This window comes from Trachurus japonicus, chromosome 11 (assembly GCF_045865225.1).
Source record: "Trachurus japonicus isolate A0001 chromosome 11, Traja_1.0".
Taxonomy (NCBI): domain Eukaryota; kingdom Metazoa; phylum Chordata; class Actinopteri; order Carangiformes; family Carangidae; genus Trachurus; species Trachurus japonicus.
The window spans coordinates 6,760,171-6,781,463 of NC_140917.1; the positions used below are offsets into that span (position 1 = coordinate 6,760,171).

Below are 21,293 nucleotides of genomic sequence, written 5' to 3' on the forward strand. Positions count from 1 at the left end.
CCAGCGTCTTTTAAAAGGGCCTGAAATGCATTTTCTGCCCACTGGTCTGTCCAGGCCCCAGCAGCTCAGTCCATGCTAATGGATTAAATTTAGATTGAGACTGTTAAAGCTTTGTTGTTTTCCTGTCTGTAAGTGGTGAAACTGTCTGTGCTCCATTTGTTACCCACTGTACAGACGAACACATATCAAACAACCAGTGTGTTCACCACAGTTTACAGAACACCACACCACCAGTAAACACATCACTCAGAGTCATGTTGGTAGGTTGATCGGGGAAACTCGATCATGTTGTTACATGTCACTTCAAACATTACAGCCCATTATAGATCATTATATAGGCTATGCTTGCAGTGAACACCCACTGCTGTAGTGTTGCTGGTGGTGATGGTTTACCTCAGTGATAGAAGAGGCAATGAATCAATGTCAAAAATATAAAACACCCACAAATCAGCACAACAAAAAATCACATGCAGAAAATCTGATGAAATTAATCAATAAAACAACCAATGTGTCTGATTCCAGGTTTACCTGAGTTGGTCCTGATCTGAGCTTTGTCCAGTTTGGTGACGATGTCGTCCTTCATTCCAGAGAGCTGAAACACACACTCACAGTTCCCCCAGTCTTCAGGTTTGACTGATGAGAGGTAAATGCTCTTCTGGAAGGATCCATCATGGTTGGGGAGGATCTCTCCTTGGTCCACGTCCTCATGAAGCTCCTCTCCATCTTTTCTCCAGAACATCACAGCTTTGTTTGGGTAGAAACCTGTAGCGTGGCAGCTGACTGGAGAGGAGGGAGTCTTCTGGAGGAGAGACACTGAGGGAGGAATGTGTTTTACTCCATATTCACTGTGATGTTAAATGACTTGTTTAAATCTACATCAGGTCATGTGACTCTACCTGTTCTCATCAGAGAGCTCCTTCCATAGTTCACATAGTTCTTCAGCCTCTCAGGACACTGCTGGGTGAGGAAGTTCTTCAATTGAATTGATGAAGCTCTGTCCTTGTCCCACCTCTGTTTAATGAAGAAGGCCTGCCATTTGGGAGTGATCCATGTCTCTGTCTTTAAATGAAATGCTAAGAAGTCTTCTCCATCGTAACCATAGTAGTTGTAGACAGAAACTTCTTGAGTCTCATTATCCCATTCACATCCAAACATCCTCTGGTAAATGTGGACGCCTGAGACAGAGACAGAGACAGAAACCACTGTCAACTACAAACTGAAACTGTTTTCTGTGAAATAACATTTAGTCAGTTTAGTTTAACAATAATTAGAAATTAGAGGGTGCGGCAGCTATAAGCTTTGCTTCAGCCGCAACCCTTTTCGACCAGCTGTATAGTATTTGTTACTACCTTGAATTTGTTTTGTTGAAATTTTGATGCTGTGATCGAAATAAACACTCATTCATTCATTCATTCATTCATTCAATAACATTTAGTCAAACAGTATTTCAATTCAATTACTTGCTCTGCGGTATAGGTTAGAAACATTCACTTTTATACAACATAAAACAGAAACAAAAACTATTTATTTGAACAAATACTAGAATGATATGACAAATCACAAATTGACAAACACAATGTTCATATGTGTGATCTCTAAATGTGTTTGCACAACACACTAGAATTACAATATTTTAGTAGTGAGACATGAATTTACCAGTTTGGCCTAAGAGCTGCATCCACTCCCTGATGCTGGAGTTGAAGGAGCTTTGACCAACACGACACTCCTCAGTGAGTGTGTCCATGTGTGTTGGATCCTCTTCCAGTAGTTTTGTCATCCAGTCCTGTTTGGGTTCAGCTCTTCTGCTGTTACTGTCACAGTAAATCACCTCAACATCATCAACTGTCGTCACGGCAACAAACTCTGGCCAGGTTTGGATTCCAGAAACTCCAGTGAAGAAAAACTTCAGGGAGTGGGTCACTGCAACACATTTTCACAAATAAATAATAAATACATAAACATAAATAATAAAATAAGATGAATTTTTGAACAAATTATTATCATTCATCCATTTTCTTGTGCACCCTACCTCAGATTAAATAAACGATGGCCCATGTTACAGAAATTAAAGCACAAGCTGCTCTAAAGCAGAGTCACATGATTAAACAGATACAATACAATGATAAATATACTTGCAACTGCATGTGATAAAGGTTCATTTGTAGAAGTAGTTACTATAACATCAATAATCTGGTTATATTTTGAGAATGCACCTTTTTCCCAGTAATTCCTAAATGTTACACTCATCACTTTTCTTCTTATTACTTCAATTTTCCCCCTCACTTGCTCACATTGCTGCTGCTGCTCGGCTTTTATTTGTCTTTAGTCTTTAAGTCTTTAAGTCTTTAAAGCTATAGTGCGTAACTTCTATCGCCCCCGAGAGGATTTCTGGGTTACTACAATGATACGGCCGGCACCTCATGGCGTATGGCCCGGTGTAACCCGCTCCTCCCTTCCCCACCGCTACCGTTTGTCTCTTTCTTCGCAAACAGACCTTCTGCCGAACAGGAACAGGAAGAGATTTGACAGAAGACAGTGTTGTTCACCACAGTTCACAGGAAATCACACCAGCAGTAAACACATCAGTCAGAGTCATGTTGGTTGGTTGATCAGGGAAACTACAGCATTCACATGTCACTTCACTGAGTGGATTTAACATTACAGCCCATTATAAAGCATCATATCAACACACACTGCTGCAGTGTTGCTAATGGTTTACCTCATTGATATTAGAGTCAATGAATGAATGTCGAAAATATAAAACACTCACAAATTAGCTAAATAAAAATGTATGTGCATGAAATCTGACAAAATAAACCAATAAAACAACCAATGTGTCTGATTCCAGCTTTACCTGAGTTGGGTGAATTGGTCCTGATGTGAGCTTTGTCCAGTTTGGTGACGATGTCGTCCTTCACTCCAGAGAACTGAAACACACAGTCGTACCTCCTCCAGTCTTCAGCTTTGACTGATGAGACGTCCAGGTCAACACTCATCTGGAAGGATCCATCATGGTTGGGGAGGATCTCTCCTTGGTCCACGTCCTCATGAAGCTCCTCTCCATCTTTGGTCCAGAACATCAGGGCTCTGTGAGGGTAGAAACCTGTAGCGTGGCAGCTGACTGGAGATAAGGGAGTCTTCTGGAGGAGAGACACTGAGGGAGGAACTTAAGACGGAGAAATGTGTTATACGTCATATTCACTGTGATGTTAAATGATTTGTTTTTTGTTTTTAAAAAAACAACCAGAAAGGAGTATAGGGACCAGAGCCACCACAAGAGGGGACTGTGAGGTACAATTTAGACGCACAACATTTTCTCAAAATGTGTTATCAGTCCAAGGATGTTTAGAATGGAACAAGTTACCCATCAATATTAGAGAGGTTCCGACTTTTAAGACCTTTAAAGCACAACTTACAGACTGGATATTAGACAAACAAACTTGTGAGCACCTGTAATCATGTTTAACCCGGGTTAAACATGATTACAGTTGTATGGCTATGGCCAGTGCGTGTGCAATAGTCTAGCATGAAGTTATTATGTGCGAATGTTTATGACCGGTATGTGTGCAATAATGGAGGTATAGTTACTATGTGTGAATGTTTATGGCCGGTTCATGTGCAATAATCAGTCAGGGTGCAATCATGTAAGCATGCTCGGTCTGGTGAAAGTAAATCTAGCCCGAGCATGTGTAATTATGTTTTTTCAATTAATCATGTCAGTCATAGCTACATAGATCCGGATGGAACTTAGCATTGCTGCTATAATCCGGCACATTTACATGTTTTTATATGTACATTGATGTGCACTGTCCCACCCAAATAAACAAATAAAGTAAAGTAAGTAAGTAATATATATTTTTTATAATTCAACAAACCATGTATACACATCTGTATAGATATATATATTTTTAATTTTATTAAAAATGAATCATGTCAAGCACAACTGTATAGATTCATATTTTTATATTTAAAATGAATCATGTCAATTGCAACTTATTGTATATACAGTATATACATATATATATATTTTATAATTCAACGAATAATGTCAAGCACAACTGTATAGATTTATATTTTTATATTTAAAATGAACCATGTCAATCGCAACTGTATAGACATATATTTTTATATTTCAATGAATCATGTTCATTCATGTCTAACCCTGTAACCATGTAAATGTACTTTTCCTGTTATCTAATGGTCCTCTGTCCTTTTGGACTTTTTATGTTAATTTGTTGTATTGTTTTGGGGACTACGGATGTAAATTAGCACATGTGCTAAATCCGGTGTATTTACTGTGGGTACTCTAGCACTCACTGTCCATTAATATGCATTGTCCCAACCAAATAAACAAATAAAGTAAAGTAAAGTAAAGTTTAAATCTACATCAGGTCATGTGACTCTACCTGTTCTCATCAGAGACCTCCTTCCATAGTTCACATATTTCTTCAGCCTCTCAGGACACTGCTGGGTGAGGAAGTTCTGCAATTGAGATAATGAATCTCTGTCATTGTCCCACCTGTGTTTAATGATAACACCCTGTTGTTTGGAAGTGATCCATGTCTCTGTCTTCAAACTAAATGCTAAGAAGTCTTCTCCATCGCAACCATAATGATTAACTTCCCCAGTGTCATTGTTCCATTCACATCCAAACATCCTCTGGTAAATGTGGACACCTGAGACAGAGACAGAGACAGAAACTACTGTCAACTACGAACTGAAACTGTTTTAGGAAAAATAGCATATTGTTACTCAAATTTTGTTAACCAGTTCATGATTTCAATCACTCGTTCTACAGCGTAGAGGTTGGAAACATTCACTTACATACAACATGAAACAGACAAACACTCACAAAAACTATTTATTTGAACACATACTAGAATGAAATGACAAATCACCAATTGATGAACACAGTGTTCATGTACGTGATCAGCAGTGAGACATGAATTTACCTTCAGTGTGGTTGAAGAGCTGCATCCACTCCCTCATGCTGGAGTTGAAGGAGATTTTATCAACACGACACTCCTCAGTGAGTGTGTCCATGTGTGTTGGATCCTCTTCCAGTAGTTTTGTCATCCAGTCCTGTCTGGGTTCAGCTCTTCTGCTGTTACTGTCACAGTAAATCACCTCAACATCATCAACCATCGTCACAGCAACAAACTCCGGCCAGGTTTGGATTCCAGAAACTCCAGTGAATAAAAACTTCAGGGAGTGAATCTCTGCAGCACATTTTCACCAAATAAATAAATAGATAAATAAATAAATATGCAGATTTTTTAAGTAATGATTTCCATTCATCATAATGCATGACAGGAACACCATGAGTGTTTGCACAATTCACACCTGTGCAGCTTGGGTTTTAAAATTATGTTTAATTTCCAAACTGTGAGGAATAAAGAAGTCAGTGGTGTAGGTAAAATATTTTTGTTGAGATTAATTGTACTAAGGTGCTAAAAATATATACATACAAGATTGAGAAAAGAAACAAAGCCGACAACAACATGATTCCTCCTCTGCAAACACCAATTGACTCACTGGTTGTTTTTTAAAGCAGCATTAATTGGTAAATTGTAAATTAAATGTTTGGTTGTGCATTTACTCTAATATCTTTTTTTCTCTTTTTTCTGAATTTCCTTCAAATAACATGGCACATAGACAAGTGGGTGTTAAGGGGTGTAATTGTGGTAACTGTGTCCTTAGAGACTAAGTTTTGGTGTTTTTCTGTTTCTGTACGTGGTGAAACTGTGGTCAACTTGTTACCACTGTTGCTACAGATGAACAGATGTTCCCACGTATCAAACAACCAGTGTGTTAACCACAGTTCACAGGAAATCACACCAGCAGTAAACACATCACTCTGAGTCATGTTGGTTGGTTGATCAGGGAAACTATAGAGTATTCACATGTCATTTCACTGAGTTGATTTAACATTAAAGCCCATTATAAAGAATGATATGAACACATGCTGCTGTGTTGCTCTGATGGTTTATGATCCATATTGAAGACAGTCAAAATCAGCACAACAAAAAATCACCTGCAGAATATCTCATAAAATAAACCAGTAAAACAACCAATGTGTCTGATTCCAGGTTTACCTGAGTTGGTCTTGATCTGAGCTTTGTCCAGTTTGGTGATGATGTCGTCCCTCATTCCAGAGAGCTGAAACACACACTCATAGATCCCCCAGTCTTCAGCTGTGACAGATGAGAGGTAAATGCTCTTCTGGAAGGATCCATCATGGTTGGGGAGGATCTCTCCTTGGTCCACGTCCTCATGAAGCTCATCTCCATGTTTCCTCCAGAACATCAGGGCTCTGTGAGGGTAGAAACCTGTAGCGTGGCAGCTGACTGGAGAGGAGTGAGTCTTCTGGAGGAGAGACACTGAGGGACGGACTGGAGAGAGAAAAATGTGTTTTACTCCATATTCACTGTGATGTTAAATGATTTGTTTAAATCTACATCAGGTCATGTGACTCTACCTGTTCTCATCAGAGAGCTCCTTCCATAGTTCACATAGTTCTTCAGCCTCTCAGGACACTGCTGGGTGAGGAAGTTCTTCATTTGAATTGATGAAGCTCTGTCATTGTCCCACCTGTGTTTAATGACAACACTCTGCCATTTGGGAGTGATCCATGTCTCTGTCTTTAAATCAAAAACTAAGAAGTCTTCTCCATCGTAACCATACTGGTTGTTGACAGAAACCTCTTGAGTCTCATCGTCCCATTCACATCCAAACATCCTCTGGTAAATGTGGACGCCTGAGACAGAGACAGAGACAGAAACCACTGTCAACTACAAACTGAATGAACTGACAAAACACAAATTGACAATCACAATGATCATGTTTGATCTCTAGATTTCTTTGCATAAATACTTAAGCAGTGAGACATGAATTTACCTTCAGTGTGGTTGAAGAGCTGCATCCACTCCTTCATGCTGGAGTTAAAGGAGCTTTGACCAACACGACACTCCTCAGTGAGTGTGTCCATGTGTGTTGGATCCTCTTTCAGTAGTTTTGTCATCCAGTCATGTTTGGGTTCAACTCCTCTGCTGTTACTGTCACAGTAAATCACCTCAACACCATCGACCGTCGTCACAGCAACAAACTCCGGCCAGGTTTGGATTCCAGACGTTCCAGTGAAGAAAAACTCCAGGGAGTGGATCACTGCAGCACATTTTCACAAATGAATAATAAATACATAAACAGAAATAACAAAATAAGATGAATTTTTGAACAAATTATTATCATTCATCCATTTTCTTGTGCACCCCACCTCAGATTAAATAAATGATACCCCATTGTTATAGAAATTAATGCACAAGTTGCTCTAAAGCAGTCACATGATTACCTCATAGATACCTGCAACTGCATGTGATAAAAGTTCATTTGTAGAAGTGGTTACTATAAGATCAATAATCTGGTTTTATTTGAAGCATGCACCTTTTCTGGTCTGTACATCAGGGATGTCACAGATTCAGCAGCACAGCCTTGAGTTGTAGTTTTGACAAAAGGTCTAAAGAGGCATCGACTTCAGTGTAAAAGTTCCTGAGATGTTAAAACAAAAAAAGTTACAATAAAATGTGATCTTACCTGGAGATGCTGCGTGACAGCAGAGGAGCAACACAAATATTGTTTCCATCATGTTGTATGGGAGCTACTTGTTCAAACCTCACACTCACACAGCTGCTCACATGTCGACAGAGAAAGGAAACAGTGACAGCCGAGGGGAGGAGAGAGGTCTAAATGTGGCTGCACAAAAGGAACAACACCAGTGCCCACAAAATTCACACCTGTGCAGCTCACAGGGTCTTTAAAATATGTTTCAGCTCCAAAGTGTGAAAAATAAATAAGTCAGTGGTGTAGGCGGGAAGATAGTAACATGTTTTTGTTGTGATTTATTGTCTCACAAGGTGCTAAAGCCACCAAACACAGTTCCTTACAGGTAAGTTTCCATTCAATGTCTTTACTGTATGTAAAAACAAAAAGCTGCCAAACCATCAGAAACTGTTTGCTTCCCATCTCGCACCTGCAGCTCGTTTCCTGTCCTACTGCTCCATCTAGTGGTCAAACATAAAAACTACATTATGGCTCCGACATATGTATGTTTTTTTTTCTTTCTCTGTGTCATGAAACATATTGAATATTGCTGAAATATTACAATTTTAGACACTGTCACTCTCATCATCCAATCACAGTGCAACATCTTTTACATTAATAATGTTCATAACATAGTGTCACAGTTCTTTAGATGAGTTTCAAAATGGCAGAATCTCCAGATCACTGTCCAGAGTGCTGATCCTGGAGCTGCTTCAGGTAGCTACATGATGTTGGTGCAGCATCCTCTTCTCCTCCTCACCGTCCTTCAAGACAAACAGGAAATAAAGGGTGGAGATGAAACCCTTGCTTATACGCTGAGAGAAAAGACAGCAGGGAGAATAGGGGAGAGTGGGGTAAAGTGAGACACTTTTTACATTTGCTCCCCTCTAAGCGAGCTAAAATGATTTATCAGTAAAATTTACACATTTCCCATTAATTCAGGATGTTTCCTAGCAATGGAAATTATCAGAATGTATTCAGGACGAAAGACAGTGAAAATATGATTGTTTTAAAAAAAGTGGTCTTGTGTCTCACTTTACCCCAGCTCAGGGGTAAACTGAGACAAACCAGAGAAATCAATGGGGTAAACTGATCCACTTACTTTTTCCACTCTGAAACTACCATAACAACATGTTGTAACAGTTAGAATCCTGACAGCTAGCTTGACAACCACACTTCCCAAAACTAATGTCGGACTAGTAATAGAATCATGGGGATTGGTCAATTAAGCACTTTTTTTTCTCAACACAAAGTGACTCAGAACAAAATCAAATACAACACAGAATGTTTTAATTAACATTCAAATGACAGATAGACCCAGTTAGATAGTCTGGGGGTCAGATTGTAGGACCCGACAATTGTGACCATTTCGATCAAAAGTCCTCTTGCGTGTGGGGGGAGCCGACAAAGTGGAATGTGACTAAAATTGAATGTAACCAATAAATAAGCGAGCTGACTGAGAGCACATAGCATAACAAAGCAGTGTGGCTACAGATCATGTTTGATCACGCAAGATTTCTGGCTTGGGGGACGAAATTCTAGGGTAAATCTTTGTGTATGGTGTGCTCACAGTGTCTCACTCTTGGATTTATTATAATACATCCATGGTCTCACTTTACCCCGCAGCATTTGTCTCACTTTACCCCAACACCCCCATTGTAGAAAAAACGACCTCTCTTAGAAATTCAGGCTAATTTTCAGCCAGCATCATCACATGGTTGTATGTGTTGGTAGTTCATCATCATGTATTATATACGTTTTTTTACATGAATCAATTTGCTTTGGCACAACAGTTGATTAAGTTGACAGCAAGAAAATTTACTTTTACATGCAAAAATCATATTTTTGTGAAAAAAACATGCTTTCCACAGCATCATGAGGTCCTCTTCTTCATGACCATGGCGAAATGGAAGGGGCTTGAAAACATAATGGTCAGATGACCATAAATGTGTTCCGTTTTCTAGATATAGGGGGTGTCTCACATTACCCGGTGTCTCACATTACCCCACTCCCCCCTACTTACTGTTAACAAGCTGAAACCCTGAAATACAAATGAGAGATATGATGTCAAAGAAAGTAAGTGACTTTCACAGAGTACAGCCCATAATATGAAGGACAACTGTCACAGGTTCATCCTGACGTCATCACTGGAGGAAAAAAACATTGTTGCTGACCTTGTATCTTTTTCCAAATCAGTCCACAGATGCAGAGAATCAGCAGCAACACAACAACAACAGCTCCACTGACAGGACCGACAGGAAACTCTGAGGGAGGAACTGGAGCCAGAACAAAATATTCACATTGTTGCAGCTTAACAAAACCAAGTTGTCTAAGTGCTATCTGAAGATTCTTGTCTTAAAGGATACGCCAAATTTTTATTTTTTTTTACGTGTCTTGCCTCACTCCCGAGTCCATGACAAGCAGATAGACACCATCCTTTCAACTGTGCGTGCAGTAACAAGGGAGATAGAGCCATATCGCCCGTAATTAGCTTAGCTCAAACGCTGGAAGTGTATGGGTAGTGTTAGCCTGCCTGCTACCTAAAGTCATCAGAGAAACTCTTCAGCAACTCCAAACGGAAACCGGTGGGCCGATCTTCGTCTCAGAGCTGACAAACCTCTCCGGTAAGGCATCTTGAGCGGTCAAATGCCGCTAACGGGACGAGATCGGTCAAAACGGAGGGTTCAAGCAAAGGCGGTTTATTTCGGTTCAAGCGAGCTACATCGAGGGTAGGTTAGCTTCCTGTTTCAAAGTAAAAGCACAAATTCTATCGTCATGGTTTTCTGTAGGCTATGTAAAGGGCAACGGGTGTTTTATTTTGTGAAAGTAACCGGAAGTGCGTTGGTCACAACGGCTAGCTTGAGTAGCGCCAAATTCGTCCGAACAAAATTGTAAACAGCTGGTATTTAGACAAATTAACGACACACTGCTAATCTAAACGGCTACTTTCTCGCCTAAAAATGTTTGAAATGTTGATAAAGTGATAAAGAGTTTAGAGCCAAAATGAAATCAGCTTCTGACTGCTGATTTCGGCTCAGGTAGGAGGCAGGCTAACACTACCTATATACACTTCCAGCGTTTGAGCTAAGCTAATTACGGGCGATACGGCTCTATCTCCCTTGTTGCTGCACGCACAGTCGAAAGGATGGTGTCTATCTGCTTGTCATGAACTCGGGAGTGAGGCAAGACACAGAAAAAAAATATTGGCGTATCCCTTTAAAATTTGGCGTAAAGAAACTAAGGAACCTACGGGAAAAAAGGCTCAGAAGAAAGGAACATCTGCTGATGTCACTCTTACCCATGTTGGTCCTGATGTGAGCTTTGTCCAGTTTGGTGATGATGTCGTCCTTCACTCCAGAGAACTGAAACACACAGTCGTACCTCCTCCAGTCTTCAGCTTTGACTGATGAGACGTCCAGGTCAACACTCATCTGGAAGGATCCATCATGGTTGGGGAGGATCTCTCCTTGGTCCACGTCCTCATGAAGCTCCTCTCCATCTTTGGTCCAGAACATCAGGGCTCTGTGAGGGTAGAAACCTGTAGCGTGGCAGCTGACTGGAGAGGCAACCTGATCTCACAGAAATGCGTGAAATGACCACGAACACCTATTACCAGATTCCGTGCTCCTTTCACGTAATGTGTTAAAATTACGTGAAAGAAGCACGGAAACAGTCTCCACTGAAAGCCAATGAGTCCAACTTCCGTGAGATGGCCACGCAAACCGTGTCGTGGTGGATGCACGCATTTTCAGCTTCAAAGACACCCCCAGTGCGTCAACAGCCTGACGAACGGTCACTGTCCCTCCTCGTCACATTTTTTTTTTTTTTTTTACTTTTCCTTAAAGCTTTATTGAACCTGATGCTGCTGTGTCTGACGTAGTTTACAGCAAGGACGTCCTTTCGGTTATATATTTATTTATTTATTTATTTATTTAGTGATCATGGTGTTTGGTGCAGAATAATCAATAAATAAATAAATAAATTAGGTTGGAAGCTACGTCAGACCGGGGGGGGGGGGGGGGTTGTGGATTCTACAGGTGAAGACCACTTCCGCGTTCAAAAAGCTGCTCTGTTTAATCAATATTCTGAAGAAAGATCTGATTATTAGCCATAACGCTGTAACCATCCAAGGAAGACTGTGTAACAATATTATGTGCTTCTGCTGAGTCCAAAAGCCCTGTGTAATATCAACTTTATTTTAAGAAAACACGTTTTGTTTCCAATGTCATATCACGGAGAAGCACTACATTACCCATAATCCTCATATTTATCAGCGACGTGTCTAATTGGTTGAGCTTGCTGTTACCAGCAAATGAAAAAATAAAACAAATTGAGCTTATATTATTTTCTTAGTAACTAAAAGGTCTTAACATCTTTTTTGTTTTCAACATTGAATAAAAAAACGGTGCTATATTGTTAAAATTCAACAATAAAGTGCATACAAGTTGGCTTGACTTCTTTCTTTTTTTCTTTTTTTTCATAATTTTCACCAGCATCTTTCTGGTCCACATCACATCACATTTAATGTAATTTTTAATTCAATGAGTGAAATTTTATTTTTTATCTGAAAAAACATTATTATGAATTCAAGGGTCAGAGGTAACTGATTAGTGTTAAATGTAACCTTTTTGACCCTGTTTCCTTGAATAAATCACTAAGACTTTGATGCGGGAAGCTGAGATTTTGATTTGATTTTGTTCAGAGCACTAGGGACAAAGTTTCTGTAGAATTTCAGACCTGTCGGACGTCCAGAAGGGTCACAGCTGACCGTCCAGGCTCGTTTCTCGGCCTTCAAAGCCTAGATTTAGAAGCCTTTTGTCTAATGACGTCCACATCCTTGGGGTTATAAGGCTGAAAGTTTCATGTATTTGTCCGGGGCCTAAGGCCATCCACCATGTGCAATTTCAAACCTGTGCGACCTTCACAAGTGTCAAAGGTCACTGATTTGTGACCTTTTTGACACCGTTTCCTTGAATAAAACACCACGACTTTGATGCGGGAAGCTGAGATTTTAAAATGTGGTCCAGAATGTCTAGTAGATTGTGTGTGCAAAGATTCAGAGCTCTGTGACATTCAGAAGGGTCACAAATAGCCAAAAAGCAATGCTCCTTTCTCTGACCTCTTATTAAAGGAGAAATGTTTAAACAGCAATTCTTTAATAGCTTCCAGATGCTTTGGCCTATCAGGCTGAATTTTTAGCTAAAGGAGCTGGTGTACGATCAGGAAGTAGGGGAGCTGTGCATAAAGCCAATTGGTAAGTGTCAAAGGTCACAGGGGTCAAACATCAAAGTGAATCCAGCCATTCCTGCTTTTTCTCAACAAAACATACACGCTTTAAGTTATCATCATGAAATATAAATATCTTGTATATCAGAGAGTCCTCTATCTGAATATTTTGGTCCCGTTGCTCTAGGGGCCCCGGGGGGCCACTTGGCTTTCCCATGCTCCCACAGAGTTGGGCCTCGGGGTGATGGATAAGGGCCTCACCATGAGTCCACAGGCCAAGTTTCAAGTGATTTGGTCGGTTTCTATGGAAACAGCGGCCTCAAGGATACAGAGGAATGCGGCTGTTTGAAGCCCCGCCTCTCGAAAAGTAATGGCTCGATCAGGACCAAACACACATCTACGCGTTCGTCTTGGGCCCCCGAACCATGTATTAAAAAATCAGAACTGTACGACTTTTGGAAATGTGTTTTGTCTATTTTGGCTTTTCTGACGAAGAGGGTCTCTCACGCTTTAAGTCTGACAGACTCTGAGTCTGAAAAGCCGAAATAGACAAAACACATTTCCAAAAGTCGTACAGTTCTGATTTTTTTAATACATGGTTCGGGGGCCCAAGACGAACACGTAGATGTGTGTTTGGTCCTGATCAAGCCATTACTTTTCGAGAGGCGGGGCTTCAAACAGCCGCATTCCTCTGTATCCTTGAGGCCGCTGTTTCCATAGAAACCGACCAAATCACTTGAAACTTGGCCTGTGGACTCATGGTGAGGCCCTTATCCATCACCCCGAGGCCCAACTCTGTGGGAGCATGGGAAAGCCAAGTGGCCCCCCGGGGCCCCTAGAGCAACGGGACCAAAATATTCAGATAGAGGACTCTCTGATATACAAGATATTTATATTTCATGATGATAACTTAAAGCGTGTATGTTTTGTTGAGAAAAAGCAGGAATGGCTGGATTCACTTTGATGTTTGACCCCTGTGACCTTTGACACTTACCAATTGGCTTTATGCACAGCTCCCCTACTTCCTGATCGTACACCAGCTCCTTTAGCTAAAAATTCAGCCTGATAGGCCAAAGCATCTGGAAGCTATTAAAGAATTGCTGTTTAAACATTTCTCCTTTAATATGAGGTCAGAGAAAGGAGCATTGCTTTTTGGCTCTTTGTGACCCTTCTGAATGTCACAGAGCTCTGAATCTTTGCACACACAATCTACTAGACATTCTGGACCACATTTTAAAAGCTCATCTTGCGCATCAAAGTCTTGGTGTTTTATTCAAGGAAACGGTGTCAAAAAGGTCACAAATCAGTGACCTTTGACACTTGTGAAGGTCGCACAGGTTTGAAATTGCACATGGTGGATGGCCTTAGGCCCCGGACAAATGCATGAAACTTTCAGCCTTATAACCCCAAGGATGTGGACGTCATTAAACAAAAGGCTTCTAAATCTAGGCTTTGAAGGCCGAGAAACGAGCCTGGACGGTCAGCTGTGACCCTTCTGGACGTCCGACAGGTCTGAAATTCTACAGAAACTTTGTCCCTAGTGCTCTGAACAAAATCAAATCAAAATCTCAGCTTCCCGCATCAAAGTCTTAGTGATTTATTCAAGGAAACAGGGTCAAAAAGGTTACATTTAACACTAATCAGTTACCTCTGACCCTTGAATTCATAATAATGTTTTTCAGATAAAAAATAAAATTTCACTCATTGAATTAAAAATTACATTAAATGTGAAGTGATGTGGACCAGAAAGATGCTGGTGAAAATTATGAAAAAAAGAAAAAAAGAAAGAAGTCAAGCCAACTTGTATGCACTTTATTGTTGAATTTTAACAATATAGCACCGTTTTTTTATTCAATGTTGAAAACAAAAAAGATGTTAAGACCTTTTAGTTACTAAGAAAATAATATAAGCTCAATTTGTTTTATTTTTTCATTTGCTGGTAACAGCAAGCTCAACCAATTAGACACGTCGCTGATAAATATGAGGATTATGGGTAATGTAGTGCTTCTCCGTGATATGACATTGGAAACAAAACGTGTTTTCTTAAAATACAGTTGATATTACACAGGGCTTTTGGACTCAGCAGAAGCACATAATATTGTTACACAGTTTTCCTTGGATGGTTACAGCGTTGTGGCTAATAATCAGATCTTTCTTCAGAATATTGATTAAACAGAGCAGCTTTTTGAACGCGGAAGTGGTCTTCACCTGTAGAATCCACAACCCCCCCCCCCCGGTCTGACGTAGCTTCCGACCTAATTTATTTATTTATTTATTGATTATTCTGCACCAAACACCATGATCACTAAATAAATAAATAAATAAATATATAGTAACCGAAAGGACGTCCTTGCTGTAAAGTCAGACACAGCAGCATCAGGTTCAATAAAGCTTTAAGGAAAAGTAAAAAAAAAAAAAAAAAACGGGCACCTAATGAGTCAAGCATGTGACGAGGAGGGACAGTGACCGTTTGTCAGGCTGTTGACGCACTGGGGGTGTCTTTGAAGCTGAAAATGCGTGCATCCACCACGACACGGTTTGCGTGGCCATCTCACGGAAGTTGGACTCATTGGCTTTCAGTGGAGACTGTTTCCGTGCTTCTTTCACGTAATTTTAACACATTACGTGAAAGGAGCACGGAATCTGGTACTAGGTGTTCGTGGTCATTTCACGCATTTCTGTGAGATCAGGTTGGGAGAGGAGGGAGTCTTCTGGAGGAGAGACACTGAGGGACGGACTGGAGAGAGAGAGAGAGACAACAGGTAAGTTAGACTGGTGGTCGTTGGTCTCCACTACATGTTCAGACTCACACATTCATCGTCTGACAGCTCCACATAACAAGAACAGCATCTCTCTCTTCTAACAGTGAATAAGTGAAAGTGACTTCACTCACACTAACTGTTCACTGACTATCACAAGTCGACTGAAATGATGTCAGAGCACCAAACAGGTCAGTCTCTCCTGATTGGTCAGGACCAACTCAGACCTTAAAAACAAGGTGATGTTAGACTGAGGAGTGATGATACAGTGGTGATTCAGTCTGATCGGTCAATATCAACATTGTTGTGATCATCAAACTACATCAGGTCATGTGACTCTACCTTTTCTCAGCAGAAAGTCCTTCCCATAGTTCATGTATGTCTTCAACCATTCAGGACAAAGCTGAGTTATGAAGTTCACAGTGTACTGGGTTCTCCATTTATCAGCATCCCATCTCAGTTTGGTGACGACAGCCTGTGGTTTTGGAGCGACCCATGTCTCTGTCTTCAGGTCCAGTGATATGAAGTCTTCTCCATCATAACCAAACTGGATAAATCCATCAACTTCTCCAGTCTCATCGTCCCATTTACATCCACTCAACCTCTGTAAGACGTGGACACCTGAGACAGAGACAGTAATGATGTCACCTCTGGTCAGACGATCATTGTTAGACCTTATATCCAAAGGATCCCTAAATTATTTGGGGAGTGGATTTGTTATTTATATTTTGGTTGGTTATGGTTTTGTTTTTAGTATTTGTGATATAATTAATGAATATCATTATTTTTCAACAGCCACAGTGATTATAGAGAATTGGGTCATATTAATGTGGGTAGTGTCTTAGTTTAACTCCTGTTCATCTGTGTGGGGAGGCGGAGAGTGGGCCAATTTTTCTTTACTTTCTTTTTTGACTAACACTTTATATTTGTAAACCACAGTGTATCACTGTGGTTATTATGTGTGCTTTTTTCACTTCTATTCAGTGTTTGCATCATAAAATAATAAAAGGTTTAATTTTCAAGACTCAAGACTACTTTATTAATCCATTAAAGGGCAATTCCACACCACATGCTCATAGCACAAACACATAACAGCACAAACACACACATAACAGAGAAACCAGGAAAGAAAAGGAGAGTTGGCAGCTGTGTGCAAAGTCTGCTAGTTGCATGTAAGAAAATGAATAAATACATCTGTTACGCCCCAGAACTTCGTTGGCCCAGAGGGGCATAACAATGGACCCAACAATGACCCCAAACACAAAGACACTAAATTTAATACAAAACATAAGAGTGATAAAAATAAGTAGACATAAACTAAACAAACAAAAGCCAAGATGGGAGGCAGGCAAGCCCAGCAGTCCCCACGCACTGCACTGCACTGCGGGAAAACTACGAAACAAAGTTTCAAAGTTAGTTGCTATCTAGCAACACACAAAGACCCGAACAAACAAGGTGAACTGCCACTGTGACGACACAAAATGGCCACCAAGCAGTCTGCCATTAACCAACAGACACTGTCCTTATAATTCACTAAGTCAACTCCATCACACAAAGATCCACTGATCTATGGAGAGAAACACACAAGGTCCAAACGAAGCCACAACCTAGCAAACAGTAACACACAAGTGACTTAACCGAAAGTGGACTGCAACAACACAACACAAGAGGTCACACAGTGGTCACTGCTACACAAAATGTTGCCAACTTACAACTAAGCTGCAACTGAATGACCCTACTGTGTGTGCAGGTACCACACAAAAAGTCACATACCAAAAGTTACTGTTACTATTTTACACAGAATCCAGACGAAACTAGAGGTAGAGTCAACCCTCAAGATATTGTGATTACGCTGCTGTGCAACTCTGCTAGTGACGTGGTGGAGAGGAACCCTGTCATATTGGTTAACTATCTAGTCTTCAGTGGCTTCCCGGGAGGCTTCTTTAAACGTTGAACTCTGCGAGTGAACAATGGACCAAGGCAAGGTCCACGGCCACACAAAACGTACCCACACCCAGGTTTCACCACCAAAAATAAGAAAGGCAAAATAACAAAGTGGCAAGAGTCTCTCTCTGCCCGACGACTACCTTACAGGGAACTCTCAAGTAAACACAGACAGGCAGTTAAATCACAAACCATCTTGAAAAGAAGACTACTACAGCTACAAACCTTTACTTCACCTCATGGTTGTTCAGATCCCGGACGAGCCCCCAATTGTTACGCCCCAGAACTTCATTGGCCCAGAGGGGCATAACAATGGACCCAACAATGACCCCAAACAGAAACACAAAGACACTAAATTAAGTAAAAGGAGACTTAATACAAAACATACGAGTGATACAAACAAGTAGACATAAACTAAACAAACAAAAGCCAAGATGGGAGGCAGGCAAGCCCAGTAGTCCCCATGCACTGCCCCCCCCCCTTCCAGTGTCAGCTGCAGGGTATTTAAAGGCCCCATGGCATGAAAAATGTGATTTTGGTTATTTTTTCGTGCTTGGGGAGGTCTCTGGGCCACGTATATACTGTCCCATGCATCAAACTGGTCATAAACGGAGAAACACACACCGCCCATTTGTAGGAACATTCTATTTAAGACGAGCGGATAGCACTTCCTCCTTTCTGTGATGTCACACACAAGGTAACTCCGCCCACCGTGACCAGTTGTTTTTTTTTAATTTTTATGAATGCAGCTTAGGTTTCAGTTACTTGCCTGTGATTGGCCCGACCACACACCACTCAAAAACAGTGAGCCAATCAGAGGAAAGGTTCTCATTCTCTCTTCTAATTGGCCAAATGACCTGTGCCTGCTAGAGCTCCAGAAAGAGGCAACAGAAAGGGGCAGTATTAACGATATTAAGCAGATCACAGGTACTCAAAACCAATGATACATCTTGTTAGGGATATCAGCAGGTAAATAAACCCAGAGAAAAGTGCACAGCATGGGGCCTTTAAGATCAGCAGCCCAGGTGAACCTTGTTGTCCTGATTTGGGAACTGGGTGGAGCTGTGAGGTAAAGGGAGAGAGAGAGACACACACACAAGGCCGAACCCCTTCCGGCCGTAACAACATCATTAAAAATAGGAATTCTAATAAATATCACCATTAAAATATATGTTTGCACATATTTTGAACTGACATCAAATTATTTGAGTAAATTGCCAGATAAAAATGAAGCCCAACCTCAGACTCTCAGTTACTTTTAGTTTATTTCCTGAAGTCTCTAAAATATCAGCGATGAAATTTTATTTATATTTCACTGTCAGTAACAAATTTATTAAAAAGGGGATACTTGGGGTCTTGGGAGGTTAACATAGGGCAGTAAGGTGAATGTGTTCTGCAAGAACCCGACTACAGACTTCCAGTGGTATCTGGTTCAGCTGTGGTCCTTTTACATTCAAGAACCCAGGTGCCACGGGTCCTTAAAGCAGGTTCAGATGACACATAAATAATGGCGTAGTCGACGACAGAAGTGCTTTCTTTTTGTGGATTTATTTGCTTCACCCAGTACAAAACATAACCAAACAGGACATACAAGGAGCTCTGCAACAGCTCAAAGCAGCAGCCCAACACTAACTGACCGGCCGGGCCAAAGCAGCCCTCTTTTAAAGGTAAGGCTCCTCCCACTGAGCCAGATATTCTTATGAAAACAATTATCAACACACATACTCATATCAGAGAAACCATTTCACCATTCAGGGTTATTCATTATTTTACCATATATATTTTCATGATGCAATGTCAACCCCACATGCCTTACAGTATATAAACATGACAAATGAACCAAAACAATAACGGCACAGTCACTGCCGGTCACATGACCACAAACCCCGCCAAGTGAACACATATAACACCGGGAAATCCTTTGTCCCGGTTTGACTAAGGACACACCCACCCCGGTGAGTTACGATGCAGGTCAGTGTACTACGCATAATGGTTACAACAGGGACCAAGTGTGCACCCATGGTCTCATTACAGAGCTGGGAGGAAAAAGGGGCCGTTAACATGATTATTTACCAAACTGAGATGAACAGAGGGAAGGAAAAGCGAGTGTGGTGTGGTGTGTGTGTGTGTGTGTGTGTGTGTGTGTCACACCAGGGAAATAAAGAAGAATGATGAAAAAGAGCAAAGGAAAAAACGTCAGCTCTCGGCCGTATGGAGAAGGGTAAAGGAAAAACACAGATTGCACACACAGGTGTGGTGCGTTAAGACTCCACTGCGTTCAATAACATAGGACAAATTAAACCTACAATGCAAACAGAGTATAAACAGGCAAATATCACTTAAACAACAGGCGCTTTCTATGTTGTAGAATTTACTGCAATACATGATGAATCAGTGTTTTAACTTTGACTTTTCTAATGACTGAAAACCTTTGACATCAGACTGTCCAATGATGAAGACTCCCTCAGTGTCAGAGACTCATTATAATCTGATAAATAGCAGTGGCCTCGTCTCCGTTTGGTGTCAGTAGGACTTAGGAGAGGACAGAGTCTATGAAGTTCCTCATGTGTAGAGTCTGTTTCCAGAGTGTGAAAATGCAGAACTTCAGGACTCTGATGTGTTTAGTTTGTAACATCAACAAAGTGACACAGGGAACAAACAACACAAAGCTGTTTTACTTTAAAGAGTCTGTCACTGATTCAGTTGGTTATGAGAAGTTTCAGCTGAACTTCACCCTCCTTAATGTTCACTGATGATTATGTTGATAATCTGTAGATTGATCATTGTTTAACAGCAAAAACATTAATGACATAATACAGACTGTACCTACCTCCACTGTGGTTAAAACGCTGCTTGATTTGGTCCATCCTGGCTCTAGAGAAAGGCAGCTCTTCAAAACACTCTGTTTTGTACCACTGCAGGTGCTCAGGGTTCTCATCCAGTGCTCGTTTCGCCAATGTCTGCTTTGGTTCAACTGTGTTTGTGTTGCTGTTGCACTGAGCAGCCTCAGTGTCGTCAACCAGCGCAACAGCAACAAACTCAGGGAGGTTTGTGACTCCAGAAGATACAGTGGAGAAAAACGCTATGGTGTGTTTCACTGTAGAACAGACACATTTTTTTATTATAATATAAACCTACACTCATCATAAATGTGATATATTCTGTCAGATTCATCTGAAAATCCTTTAGAAAAAAGTGAAAACAAACCATGCAGCAGTGTAACACAGGAGCAAAATCCAGAGCTGAGCAGAAAGTAAAGAGAAGAGTTAAATATTTGATTGTGATCCTACCTGCTGATGAACTGTGACAAAGAAGGACAAACAACAGTAAAGTCTTCATTTTGTTTTTCCAGACGGACAAAGGACCGATGATACAGACGCTTTAACTTCTCTCTGCTGTTTCCACAATGAGGAAGGTTGAGGCGTTGACGTTCAGGTGTGGTGTTTTGGCACGTGATGTCATCGTCACCACATGAAGTGCAAAAGGACATGACGTAATTCTTATCAAAAATGTGTTTCCATAGCGATGAACTGGGTCTCTGGGAATCTGTGACTCGTGTCAAAGATTATTCTGTACAAGTTTCACACCAGTTTTTTCTGTTCTGTTTCTTCAGAGCTCTCTGTCTCAGCTTGTCTGCTACTAAAAAATATATAATATATATTTATATAAAGTAAACTCAGATCACTTTCTCACATGATGATAATGACAAAGTACTTTTACTTTTTATTTAGTAATTTTAGTTATACTGTATTTCTTTATTTCTGCAGT

General features: G+C 40.7%; 4 protein-coding genes across 4 annotated transcripts; all 4 read right to left on the reverse strand.

Moving 5' to 3' along the window:
* Positions 1–487: 487 nt before the first annotated feature.
* On the reverse strand, positions 488–1,927 carry LOC146978067 (major histocompatibility complex class I-related protein 1-like; the record flags this gene model as incomplete). The annotated part of the gene is made up of 3 exons (XM_085790469.1): positions 488–834; positions 897–1,175; positions 1,657–1,927. Coding segments are annotated over 3 exons (897 nt in total), but the record flags the coding sequence as incomplete, so codon positions are not given.
* An 838-nt stretch (positions 1,928–2,765) lies between these two features.
* Positions 2,766–6,150, reverse strand: LOC146978068 (major histocompatibility complex class I-related protein 1-like). The gene is made up of 4 exons (XM_085790470.1): positions 6,096–6,150; positions 4,953–5,219; positions 4,407–4,676; positions 2,766–3,166 (listed from the first exon to the last, which is right to left on the reverse strand). Exons 1-4 carry the CDS (start codon positions 6,148–6,150, stop codon positions 2,778–2,780), a joined length of 981 nt encoding a protein of 326 aa, XP_085646596.1. The 3' UTR covers positions 2,766–2,777.
* A 314-nt stretch (positions 6,151–6,464) lies between these two features.
* LOC146978069 (major histocompatibility complex class I-related protein 1-like) lies at positions 6,465–7,174 on the reverse strand (the record flags this gene model as incomplete). The annotated part of the gene is made up of 2 exons (XM_085790471.1): positions 6,465–6,757; positions 6,898–7,174. Coding segments are annotated over 2 exons (570 nt in total), but the record flags the coding sequence as incomplete, so codon positions are not given.
* A 2,437-nt stretch (positions 7,175–9,611) lies between these two features.
* Positions 9,612–20,864, reverse strand: LOC146978070 (major histocompatibility complex class I-related protein 1-like). Its single transcript, XM_085790472.1, has 7 exons — positions 20,809–20,864; positions 20,356–20,624; positions 15,924–16,202; positions 15,524–15,559; positions 10,895–11,161; positions 9,771–9,872; positions 9,612–9,637 (listed from the first exon to the last, which is right to left on the reverse strand). Exons 1-7 carry the CDS (start codon positions 20,862–20,864, stop codon positions 9,612–9,614), a joined length of 1,035 nt encoding a protein of 344 aa, XP_085646598.1.
* Positions 20,865–21,293: the final 429 nt, after the last annotated feature.